Below are 13,937 nucleotides of genomic sequence, written 5' to 3' on the forward strand. Positions count from 1 at the left end.
GAAGTTCTTTGCAATTCCACTATCGATTAACATTGTTCTTCCCATTTCTTCCAGAGTTCTATTCTTCCTTTCCACTACTCCATTTTGCTGGGGAGTTCTGGGAGTTGAAAAGTTGTGAGTGATACCATTTTCATTGCAGAACGCATCAAATTTGACATTGTAAAATTTTGTTCCATGATCTGATCTAATGCATGCTACTCTAGACTCCATCTTCACCTGGATTTTCTTTACAAAGGCCACAAACACCTCAAAGGTTTCATCTTTAGTTCTAAGCGATAGGGTCCATGTGAATCTAGAGTAGTCATCCACTATCACAAAATGTATGTTTTTCCTCCTCGGCTTTGCACTCTCATAGGACCACATAGGTCCATATTCAGAAGCTCAAGTGGCTTTGAGGTGATCACATCCTTTTTAGACTTAAAAGAGGACTTCACATATTTTCCTCTAGCACAAGCATCACAAACCTTTTGCACTTTGAATTTTGACCTGGGCAGACCATGGACCAGGTACTTCTGAATTAGTTTGTTCAGAAGAGAAAAGCTTGCGTGACCCAGTCTTCTGTACCACAGTTCAGCATCATCATCAACAACTTTCAGACAACTCAGATCACCACTTTGTAAGGACTCAAAATTCACAAATAGATGTTCTTGTATCTCTTGGCCACAAGTATCACTTTACCAGTTACTAGATCAGTAACTGTACATATCTTGGACAAGAATTCCACCTTGTTTCCTTTATCACAGATCTGAGAGACGCTCAAGAGACTGTACTTAAGGCTATTGACATAGTACACATTTTCCAATTGAATGAGTAAGTGACTTCCCGACTTTTCCAACTCCAAGAATGTCCCCTTTTTCCCATTGCCAAAGGATACACTCCCTCCTTGCAGGGCTTTTAGTGAAAGAAATTCCATGGTGTTCCCAGTCATGTGTTTTGAATACCCTCTATCCATGAACCATTGTTGACTGCTTCCTTTCACTATTCCCTGCACAAGAAGATCAAGAGTTAATTTTAGGAACCCAAGCAAGTTTGGGTCCCCTGTAATAGGCAAGAGGCTGATAAGAGCTCTCTTAGTCCATGCAGGTAATGTGCACTTTTTGTGAGTGGAACCTGGTCCCTCTGTTGTAGTCACTTTTTCAGCAAACACTTTGTTTTTCTAAAAAGGTTGAACCCTGGCCTGACAATTTTCTTTGAAGTGATCATTGTTCCCACAGTGGGTACAAAGCCAGTTATCAGAAACAGTACGTACTTACTGTGAGGGTTGTAAGGAGTTTTCTCCCTTTGGGACTCCATTCCCTGCCTGTTTACACCATTATTAGTGTACATGGCAGTGATAGTTTCTGAGGAACAAGACCACTTTAGGAACTTTTCAAGATCATTTTTTACTCTTTCCATATCAGTTAGGAGGTGCTTGTTTTTCTCAGTTTCAACACACATACTAGTTCTCACAGCTTTCAACTCATTTTCAAGCACAGTATGTTCCTTACTGACTATCTCTTTCTTTTTCTAGAATTTCCAAGTTTGGACTTAGTCTCTAGTCTCTCTATTGTTTCCCTTAGGTCTGCAATTACTGCCAAGAGATCATTTCTTTCTTATCTGAAGTTCTTAATGGTTTCCTTATGGTCAATAACTTCAGTCACTAAGTCATCTCTATTTTGTTCTGCTTCTCCTAGTTCTAAGGTCAAGGAATCCCTATCCTCCACAAGACTATGATAGGCATCAATTAATACACTAGCTAAAGACATGAGTTTCTTGGAAGAGTAGGATTTCAGATTTCTCTAAACATCCCTGAAATTTACGTCTTTGTTATTCTCGTCTTCATCATCATCTGATTGGGCCATCAAAGCAAAAGTTGAGTCATATTCATTTTCCTTGCCTTCAACTGCCATCATGGAACTATCACCAGCTTCAGTTTCATCTTCAGACTCACTAGAGGAACCCCCCCCCCATGCTGCAAAAGCATGTTTTACCGCATTGTCAGTAGATCTCTTTCTTTTGAAGTCCTCGAAGGAACCAGGTTCCTCGTTGCTGCTTTTTCAGGGTTGTTCTTGGAAAAATCTTGCTTTAAGAGAGGACAGTCGTTGATGAAATGTCCAGGCTTTCCACACTTATGACAGAGATCATGGTTTTTTGGTTTGCTAGAGCTGCCCCTTTTTAGCATTTCTCTATATCTTCTGACCATCTTTTGAAATTTTTTGGTCAAGTAAGCTATGTCACTGTCTTCCTCACTTTAGTCATTGCTATCAACTTTCAGCACCAGGTTCTTTTCTTTCTTTGGTTCTCTTCTTTGACTGTCTATCTTCCTCTTCATCTTGTAGGCCTTCAGATTTCCAACCAGCTCCTCTATAGTCAGCTCCTGCAAGTCCTTTGATTTAGTAATGGCATTCACCTTGCTTTCCCAAGGGCTAGGTAGAATACTGAGGATTTTCCTCACTAGTTATTCCAAGGAATGGTTTCACCAAGTGAGTGTAACTCATTTATGATGGAAGTGAATCTTGTGTGCATATCTTGAATAGATTCATCGTCCTTCATTCTGAAGAGTTCATACTCGATAGTGAGCATATCGATCTTAGACTGTTTTACTTGGGTGGTTTCCTCATGAGCTGTTTGCAAAGCTTCCCATATATCCTTAGCAGTGTCGCAAGCTGAGATTCTATTATATTCTTCAGGTCCTATTCCACATACAAGAATATTCTTGGCACGAAAATTCTTCTCCACATCCTTCCTGTCTACGTCGGTGTAATCTTTACTGGTTTTTGGCATTGAAAATGGAAGTTCTTCCATTACCTTTGTTAGAACATAAGGACCGTCACATATGACATCCCATAACTCAGAATCCTCAGCCATGATAAAATCATGCATTCTTGTTTTCCACCAACCATAGTATTGTCCATTGAACCTGGGTGGTCGGTATGTAGATTGACCTTCTTCAAAATTTGGTGGAGCAGCCATAAGGATCCTTCCTAGGTATTAGCCTGATAGAAAGAACCTGCTCTGATACCAATTGTTAGTTTGTATGAGTCCACCAAACAGTAGAGTGCCTGGTCCTCTATGAGGTTATTCTGAGAATGCTAATAAAAATAGCAAGTAAATGAGACACGAGATGTTTACGTGGAAAAATCCCAACTCAAGGGGACAAAAACCACGACCTACACCTGTAGGCTTTGAATTTCATAACTTGTAAACACCTATTACAAGCCACTTTGTAATAACTCTATTACAAAGAATTTAACTCAACTAACTTGTGGTACTCTCACCACAAGCCACTTTGCCACTCTCTAGTTACAAAGACTTTAACTTATGACTAAACCTAGTCACAGCATAAGCTCAGAGAGTTTACAGATTTTACAAGAGGGTTCCTAATCAATGCTTATGGCTAAGCAATTTAGGAGATATAATAAGAACAATCACAAAGTTACAACTCAACTAAGGACAAAAAAATACTAACTTTAGGAACTAGGTCGTAGCAGCGTTTAACTTTGTTCTTCAAGCTCGTAAGAATTAATTTCCCTGTTTTGAAAAAGGCTTGAATGAGAAACAAAAATGTTCAAGTGATGTTTTGATATAAACTCATTGTTGGTACACCTTGATGACATCACTTAAATGATGTAAGCACTTTAGTTGGTCAAGGAATAAGTGGGCACTGGAAATAGTGCAGTACAGGCAGAAATAGTGCAGGCAGTCACGTCGGTTCCAGCTGTGTCCAATTGACTTTGTACTGCTATGAGGGAACAACAAGGGTATCGGGTCCTTGTTTGGTTTCCTATCTCCTGAGGTTATAGCAGTCCACATTTAGCTGGAATCTGTTAACTTGTTGTATACTCCAAGTGTGTCAGGTGCCCTATCTGGTTCTTGGCACAGTTTGTTAGATCATGAATACATAAGTCAAAGACATTGAAAACCTATCACAAGCTGTCCTTTTTATCCAAGTTACTTGTAAATTTCCTTCAAATTAATATCTCCCATTGCCATAATATCACAATCCTCAACCCAGACTCACTACACAAGACTCAATCATGAAACTGCACCGTCTAAGGCCATAAGCCGTTGAATACTCTCTTAAATATCCCCAAAGTATCACATTTAAAATACTTACCCTGAAGAGACTTCCTGATGTGTAGAATCTATAATGATATAGAAATGCTACAATTCTTGACACCCTCCAATGTAAACCTCAGTTTCCGGCCAAATACCCCTCCTGAAGATCTCCAGTTATTACATATATGTCATGAATCCTTTAAAACCATTCTCGGTAGTTATCCACTCTACTCAGGTTTCAATTAGACTGATCAAATGAACCAAACGACCTGTGCCTCATTAGAACAGCAACACCTATGGAAGTAACCCCACCTTTATGCAACCAAATAAATTCTTGTTCTATGCGCCGTACATCTTTCACCATTAAGAACTCAAGTCATTCCGTGATTCTCATTCGCCCATAAAGCATGACATAACCTTTATTAAGAAAAATTTTACTTGAGCCATCGTCGATCTTAACCCCTGCAAGCCACAACTGATTCACTAATATACCTCAAACTAAAACCAATACAACACATAACTGTACAATCAACTAATCAATAGCAGACTCCCCCACTTGGCTCAAAGCCATAGATCCAAACATACAAAACTCACAATGCCCATACTCCATTATTGCCATAATACCACAGTGAGGTTAGATTAACTCCTTCATAAGCTCGTGCAATGCAAACCATCTAGTACCTCAAATCGTCTACAATTGTCACATTCATCCTCGCAATAGCCAAGACAACCATCATACGTGATCCAAACTCAAACTGCAGCACATATAATTCACTAGTGAAAGAGGACTTTCAACAAACAACATAGGGATCACACCACTTCAAAACACTTCGCAGGAGATAACCCACCTGCTCCGCCTCAAATTAGCTTCTCTTTACACATTTCCATCTCCATAAACATCACGCAATCACCAAATCCTCCTGAGTCTGAACTCATCTCGCGACATAAAATCCACCTCGCTCCCTAACTAACAACATGAAAAGATCCTTCAATACACCCTAACTCGGGCTACACATCAAGTCATGAGGGAAATCAAGCACAAAATGGTTCTTCCTATCCTCAAGCAGACCCTTCTCGTCACATTCAAATCGTATGAACACATCTCGTAGTCACATCATACTCATTACATAGCCATCCGGTTATCACTCCCACTAATAGGGACACTACCGAACATATAAATCCAGAAGTGCGTGCTAACACAATCAACACCTCAGTGCTCAAGCTACAAACAAATTCCGGCCTCAAGTCCTCTAGTCTGGCCCAACATCAGCACACAGGAACCATATCTCGCCCTTTGATTAGGGAATAACAAGCTGTCAATGCACAGCTGATACAGAGCGCTCATGCATGCACACGAATGCGTGGAAGGAATTCAAGGAGTTAAGCTTCAAGCTGAATCAATGTCGCACAATAGGAATTCAAAAATGTGAAGTTTATTTCCTAAAGGTTCTGCAGCCTCTCGAAGATAAACAAAGACGTCTCTATACCGATCTGCGAGACTCTACTAAACCCGATGATGACTCGTGAGACCTATGTAACCTAGGCTCTGATACCAACTTGTCACGATCCCAAACTCAACCCATCGTGATGGCGCCTAACATTGAACTTGGCCAGCCTTAAACCAACGCAATCCAATATCACAGTGTAAATATTAAAAATCATTTGCGAAAAACATCCATCATTTTTTAAACAAATCGTTCAAGACATAAAGGAATGATTTATATTACGATACAATCGTCCCAAAACCACGATGGCACTGAGATCATGAGCGTCTAAGATAAATACATAATCTATCAAAGTGTCTAAGAACAAAAAAAAATACAACTGGAAATGAGAAGGAGAGACAAGGCCTGCGAATGCCATGCAGATACCTCAACAACTCCACAACCTACGACCTCGATCAACGGCTGCTACTAGGACCACAAATACCTGGATCTACACACAAGGTGCAGGGGGTAATGTGAGTACACCAACTTAGTAAGTAACAAGCCCAAACTATGTACTGATAAGTAATGATGAACGCAACCTCTTCATAAGATAAACATGAATATCATACAGAAAAGTAGGCATGCTTTCAGTTAATTAAATAGCTCATAACAGGAAAATAGAGCAAGTATGAACATGATAAAGGAGTATAACTCCTCTACATCTACATGCCAATGCACATACTATGTGAAATGCACTTTACCGAGTACCTCATGTGCCCAATAACTCAATGCTCGTCCGCTCAATACTGTATATGGCTCATACAACCCAAGGAAGATCCATCCCGTATATATATACATCTCTCACAGTAGTCACTCAGTACTGAGGAACACCAATCCAGCCTACGGAGAAGATCCATCTCCTGGTAATAATAATGACAACCTCACAACCACTCGGTACCGTATATGGCTCACAAGGCCCAGGGAAGATCCATCCCAGAATATATATATACATCACAGACTATTAATCTCCAGTACTGAGAAACAGGCCAATACAGCCTCATGGAGAAGATCCATCTCCATACTAATACTTCGGACAAGATCCATGTCCAAGGAAGATCCATCCCTCAATATCATCGACTGCGCTCACTGGGGGTGTAAAGACTCTGGATGGGCTTCTCTGGGCCCAAGCGCTATATCAATGCCAGGGAAGGCATGATCAATATCTCGCTTCGGCGTGCAGCCCAATCCCATACTGTCAATCAATAGCAGGCTCTTGGCCTCACTTAGTCAATACTCTTTGGTCTCAAACACACGGGCAAAAAATATTATGATACAAGCCCGAACAATGATATGATATGTCAAATAGCAGTAATCGAGACTAAGGCGTGATATAATATGCATGAACAGGACTGAGTATAGAATATAAATGAAGCTAATGATATGATAGCAAGAAATGACCTCTCGGATCTCAACAGTGTTGACGTGAAGCCTTAACATAATAATTAGCATGATTTGCAGCTCATTAACTTAACTACATAATTATGACATAGATATCAGCATAAAAGAGTTACTAAGCGGTTCCATGGAATGATCCAACCCGCATTTCTCACGGTGCACGCCCACACGCCCATTACTTTGCATAGCATCACCTCAATAGTAATCGTACAACACACAGTTCAGGGTTTTGAATCCTCAAAACCAAGTTTGAAAGCGTTACTTATCTCAAGCCAAGCCAAACTCTAGCCCGCGACGCCTTTGCCTCTCGATTCGGCCTCCAAATGCCCCAAATCTAACCAAAATTAGTATGAAACCATCCATATACGCTAAAGGAGTAAAACCCATATGAAAATTATCAATTTAACTCAAAAGTACCGAAAATGGCCAAACCCGAACCCTGGGCCCACGTCTCGAATTCCGATAAAATTCACAAAACTAGAACCCTTACACTCTCATGAGTTCATACATACCAAATACACCAAAATCCGACCACAAACAACCCCTCACATCCCTAATCAAAATTTCCAATACCAAGCCCTAATCTCCCAATTTTCTTCCCTAATTATCCACTAATACCACGATTAAATAATGGACAAATGGTCATAAACACAAATAATAAGGATTAAGAATCTTACCCAACTGAAACTCTTCAATTTCCTTGAAAAATCACAGACCTAGCTCTATTCCCGTCTTCAAAAATAGTGAAACTTAGCAAAATTTCGTGAAGGCATCTATTTATATGTTCTGCCCAGTGATACCGCACCTGCAGTCCATATCCCACACCAGCAGGACCGCACCTGCGGGCTCGCAGGTGTGACATACCTTCCGCATCTGCGGTGCTCGTCCAAACAGTTGACCTTTGTTTCTGCGGTCAATATGTCGCTTCTGCGGCTCACACCTGTGGTCCCCAAATCCGCAGGTGCGGCTATGACAGAAAACTCAATAGCTGAAGATGCTCCAACAAATTTCCAACCTTCTCGTTAACGATCCGACATCATCGCGAGGCCCCCAGGGCCTCAATCAATAGTGCGAACAAGTCATATGTCACTATTCAAACTTGTACCAATCCTTGGAATGCTCAAAACAATGCCAAAACACCAATTCACCCTCGGATTCAAGCCTAAGAATTCCGAAACTTCCAAATTCCACAAACGATCAAAAAGTCTATCAAACCTCCTACGAATGACCTGAAATTTGTACACACGTCACAAATGACACAGCGAACCTACTCCAATTTCCGGAATTCCATTCCGACCCCGATATCAAAATTTCACTACCAACCGGAAAACGCCAAAATTCCAATTTCGCCAATTCAAGCCTAAACATACCACAGACCTCCAAATTACATTCTTAACACACTCCTAAGTCCCAAATCACCTCACGAAGCTATTCGAATCATAAAAACCAAGTTTCGAGATTATTTACTAACAAGTTAACTTCCGGTTGACTTTTTCCAACTTTATAATCAACTTAAGAGACTAAGTGTCTCATTTCTTTCTAAAATCATTCTGAACCCGAGCCAACCAACTCAACACAACATAAAAGAGCTGAACCACAAAAAATGAAGCAAAAATGGGGGAAACAGGGCTAAAACTCTTGGAACGACCGATCGGGTCATTACATTCTCCTCCACTTAAACATACGTTTGTCCCCGAACGTGCCTAGAGATGTTCCGAAAACCATCAAATCATTGTATAACCTTACTATGCACATACCCGGGGGTGATTCCACGTCACCCTATCTCATATAGTTCTGATAACACAATGTAATTGAAATTTTGCAATCCAACCTAGCCCATAAACCTTAGAACCAAATTTCCACTTCTGGAGTTATCTATAAGATCATAATCTCACATCTACATACCGAATAGATCTAAACATGCTGTATCAAGCCATAACCACAATTCAAGATGGGAATCACAGGATGTACCATACCACTCGAATACTCATAGCGAAAACTTCAAATCACAACAACTACTCAAAATAACCAAATACCAATGATAAACCTCTTATACAATAAAGCCTCATTCCAACACTTTCACACTGCCAATGATGAATGAAACACGCAAAAAAATCATAACCATTCCTCAGATCAACTAGTCGTGGAGCTTCCGCTTCTTCGGAAAGGACCATAGTTGATAGATCTTAAATGCTGTTGCCTGATGTTTTGATGATCTAACAAACTTATGGATAAGAACCAGATAGGGAACCTGACATACTTGGATTACTGCAAGCGTTAACAGATTTCAGCTAAAGATGAATTGCTACAGCTTCAGGAACTAGGAACAAAACAAGGACCTGATGCTTTTGTGGTTTCCTCATAGCAGTACAAAGTCATTTGGACATAACTGGAAATGAAGTAACCGACGGTACTGTTTCTGCCGCACTGCACCACACTGTCATCCCACTCACTCTCTAACCAAACAAAGTACTCACATCATTTCAAGTCACACGATCAAGATGTACCAAATGTGCTTTATACAAAAATATCACTGGAAGATTTCTGTTTCTCATTCAAGCCTCTTGCAAAAATAGGAAAATCATCCTCTCAAGCTTGAAGAACAAAGTTGAACGCCACTACGGACCAGTTCCTAAAAGATTGATGTTTGCTGTCCTAGTTGAGTTGTAACCTTGTTATTGTAGTTACCACATCTCCTAAATTGTTTATCTAGAAGCATACTGATTAGGAATCCTCTTGTAAATTCGTAAACTCGTTGAGTTTATGTTGTGGCTAGATTTAGTCATAAGGAAAAGTCTTTGTAATCGTAGAATTACAAAGTGGATTGTGGTGATAGCATCACAAGTTAGAAAAAGCCTTTGTAACTAGGATAGTCACAAAGTGGCTTGTGGTAAAGGTACCACAAGTTAGTTGAGTATACTCTTTGCAAAAGGAAGTATTGTAAAGTGGCTTGTAATAGGTAAGATTACAAGTTAGTGAAGTTAAAAGTCTACAAGGTAGGTCGTGAATTTTTGATCCCCTTGTGTGGGATTTTTCCACGTAAAAATCCTCTGCCTCATTTACTTACTGCTTTACTAAGTGCTCTCAGTAGAATCTTGTAGAGGACCAGGTACTCTACGATTTGGTGGATCCATATAATCTAACAATTGGTATTAGAGCCAGGTTCCTCTTATCAGCCTAACACCTAGGAAGGATCCTCATGGCGGCTCCACTAAATTTTGAAGAATGTCAATCCATATACCACCCACCCACGTTTGATGGAAAATGCTATTGGTGGTGGAAAGCTAGAATGCATGATTTCATCATGGCTGAGGATTGTGAGCTTTGGGATGTCATCTGCGATGGTCCGTTTGTTCCAATCAAGGTACTAAATGAATTTTCATTTTCAATAAAAAAAATAGCAAAGAATATATTGAAACAGATAAAAAACCGGTGGAGAAGAACTTTCGTGCCAAGAAAATTCATGTATATGGCTTGGGTCCTAAAGAGTACGGCAGAATCTCTACATGCGACACTGCCAAGGAAATATGGGAGGCTTTGCAAATAGCTTATGAGGGAACTACACAAGTAAAATAAGATAAATTTGATACTGATGATAGTTCCACGATGGTAGTTGAAGGCGAGGAGATTGGATATGACTCAATGCTTGCTTTGATGGCTCAATCAGATAATGATGAAAACAATGGCAATGAAGAGGTAAACTTCAGGGATGTTCAGAAAAATCTGAAATCCTATTCTCCAAAGAACCTCATGTGTTTAGTTGATGTTTTAATTACTGCCTTTTGTAGTCTTGCGCAGGATAGGGATTCCTTGTTCTTAGAGCTAGAAGAATCTGAACATACTAGAGAAGACTTAGTGGCTACAATTACTGATCAAAAGAAAACCAATGAAATTCTTAGAAAAGAAAAGAGTGATCTCTTGGCAGAAACTGCAGACCAAAGGGAACTAATAATAAAGCCTTTGACTAATTCAAAACCTGAAAGCTCTGAAAGAGGAAAGAGGATAGTTAGTGAGGAATATTTTAGGCTTGAAGATGAGGTGAAAGGCCTAGAGATATAGGATGTGTGCTGAAATTGAGAAAAACAAGCTCCTTCAAGCCAATCTAGAAAAAGTAATGAATGATCTTGAAAGGTCTCTAAAGTGGACCTGGTCCTTAGAAGCTACCATTGCCTTGCTCACTAATGATAGTGAAAAAGGGCGGGGAGCAGGGTTCCCAAGGGAGAAAACTCCTCACAACCCTCACAGTAAGAGCACCACTGCATCTGATAACTGGCCTCGTACCCAATGTGGGAACACTGGGCACTTCAAGGAAGCTGTCCAGACCAATAATCAATCAGTACTAAAAGATAAAGTGGCTGCTGAAACTGTGACCACAAAAGAGGGACCAGGTTCTACTCACAAGAAACACACATTACCTGCATGGACTAAGAGAGCTCTTATTCATCCTCTTAGTTACTACAAGGGACCCAAACTTGATTGGGTTCCTAAAACTAACTCCTAATCTTTTGTGCAAGGAACAGTGAAGGGAAGTGGGCAACAATGGTTCATGGATAGTGGGTGTTCAAAACACATGACTGGGAACACCACAGATTTTCTTTCACTAAAAGCCCTGCAAGGAGGGAGTGTATCATTTGGCAACGGCAAAAAGGGGTACATTCTTGGAGATGGAAAAGTTGGGAAGTCACTCACTCACTCTATTGAAAATGTATACTATGTCAATGGACTTAAGTACAGCCTCCTGAGTGTCTCTCAAATTTGCAGTAAAGGAAACAAGGTTGAATTCTTGTCCAAAATATGTACAATCACTGACCTTGTGACCGGTGAAATAGTTTTGGTGGCCAAAAGTGTCACGACCCAAACTGAAGGGCCATGACTAGCACCCGACCACACTTGCCGAGCACCAACGTACATTTCATCTAACCTTCATTATTATCTTTTAAGGCTGACGAGATCAATATAAATGGTAGACCTAGATCATGGACAACCAACAATAAAATATGACGGCATGAACATACATAGCAGGGGATGACCAGACAATCAAGAAACTACGTATAAGGTATGAGCTACCACGCTACTATGAAAGACTATACAACAAAAACTAGCCGACAAGGCATACCAAACTATACATGAGCCGACACCTGTCTATGAGCCTCTAAAAGAACATAAGTGTTGCAACATAGCCGGAACAGGGCCCCGACATACCCATAATGTCTATAACAAAAATTGCATACCAAGACCAAGGCAAGTCCGGAGAAGGGATCTCGCCAATCACCGCTGAACTGGACAGTCTACTGTGGTGGGGGAGCTGCACCTGCCTGTCTATCAGGACCTGCAGCACGACATGCAGCGTCCACAAATAAAAGGACGTCAGTACGAATAAAGTACTGAGTATGTAAGGCAAGGAACCATAAATACGATCAGTAATGTAAGCAAGGATAGAGAATATACAACCTGTAACATCTTAGTACCTCTGAGGGCTACTTACATGAAATGCATGATACATATGTATAAATACATAAACCTTTAAAGCATTCGCCTCTGTGGGCATCATCATCATCATATCGTACCCGGCCATAATAGGCTCGGTAGAATCGTACCCGGCCACGTGGAGCTCGGTAAAACCCAACTGATCAGTGGTTGCACAATAGGTGCCGTACCCGGCCAACTATAGCGTGGCTCGGTAGAGTAAAATAGATACATATATATAATGCATGCTCGACTCATGGAATCACATTCTAAACCTTTCGGAGTGACGTAAGGTCGGTATCCTCTGTACACGTTATTAGGACTAACTCTTCACTATGAACCTTATAAGAATCAGGAAGTACCAATAACATTGATAACATAAGAATAAGAGAAGCAACATTAACATCAATCGTTCCATAAGAGGGAAAACAATGTAAGTACTGCTAGCTTCTAAGAGTAGAGTATCTTTGGAAGCTCGTTCATTACATTATGTACAATCGGAGTCGTGCAAAAGAAGGAAAGGGATAGCCTCACATACCTTGTATATACTGCCCCAATCTCAAGCTATGCAATTGTCAAAACTCCTTAGTCTACAATAAGAGAAACGATACTATCGTTATCATTTAAGCGTCATAACTATTATGTATCGACCACAACCTATTTTACGATGAAACGGACAGCACCTCCCCTATATATATGACCTCACACCATTCAAAACAGTCACCAAACAGCCCAAACAACATCAATAATAAACATATTGAGCCTCCCAAAATAGTCCACACACAGCCTAATCACTCCATACATACGACGACCACCGTAGTCGTGTCAAACAACCTGGAAATGTTATGAATAACTATCAGCCCATAACCCTACATATATATGGTGTTTCTACACACCCTTACTCATCCAAAACTCCACAATATAGTAGTAAAATACGCAGCCCAACAACAACGCAAAACAGTCCACAAAACAATAACATTACTACCAAACCTTTCGATATATATCTCACAAGTTCTAGCTTCAATGGCTTAGCCGCAACTTGGATAATCTTAAATACATATAGAGTAAGAGGTTCCTTACCTTTATACAGAAATAACAACTCCAATTTGACCTTAAATTTCCATGAAATATCCCTCCAATGCTGCCACAACAACAAAAGAGCGAAACTAGCGATCAATTAGTGTTTTTCGGCACTAGAATCACTTTAGAAGGCTTGAAATCACCTAGGATTGATATTAAGAACATGAGGGAGTATTTACAGAACATAAACCCTTTAAAAAAACCTCCCACACGAGCTGAAACGACACAAAAATGAGCAACAACAAGAAGAACAAGAGACTTACTAGCGCCACGGAATTCCCGACACTTGATTTGTGTTGTTTGCCCTTTTTTGGGTCTTGAATCTTGAGAGAACCTTGAGAGGATGTTCCTAGGGTTCTAAGGTCTGAAAATAGTGAAAAGAAATGACTTAAAACGGGTTGGAGGCATCCTATATAGGTCCAAATATCTTAAACCGACTTAGTGGGCCCCATAGAGAGGTGCTTGGCGCAG

At 40.3% G+C, this 13,937-nt stretch overlaps 2 protein-coding genes across 2 annotated transcripts; one reads left to right on the top strand and one right to left on the bottom strand.

The window, feature by feature from the left end:
• Window positions 1-631: 631 nt before the first annotated feature.
• On the bottom strand, window positions 632-2,847 carry LOC138890206 (uncharacterized). The gene is made up of 5 exons (XM_070173572.1): window positions 2,460-2,847; window positions 2,249-2,356; window positions 1,800-1,951; window positions 1,183-1,506; window positions 632-985 (listed from the first exon to the last, which is right to left on the bottom strand). Exons 1-5 carry the CDS (start codon window positions 2,845-2,847, stop codon window positions 632-634), a joined length of 1,326 nt encoding a protein of 441 aa, XP_070029673.1.
• An 8,133-nt stretch (window positions 2,848-10,980) lies between these two features.
• On the top strand, window positions 10,981-11,793 carry LOC138890207 (uncharacterized). The gene is made up of 2 exons (XM_070173573.1): window positions 10,981-11,308; window positions 11,435-11,793. Exons 1-2 carry the CDS (start codon window positions 10,981-10,983, stop codon window positions 11,791-11,793), a joined length of 687 nt encoding a protein of 228 aa, XP_070029674.1.
• The last annotated feature ends 2,144 nt before the right edge of the window (window positions 11,794-13,937 follow it).

This window comes from Nicotiana sylvestris, chromosome 4 (genome assembly GCF_000393655.2).
Source record: "Nicotiana sylvestris chromosome 4, ASM39365v2, whole genome shotgun sequence".
NCBI lineage: Eukaryota > Viridiplantae > Streptophyta > Magnoliopsida > Solanales > Solanaceae > Nicotiana > Nicotiana sylvestris.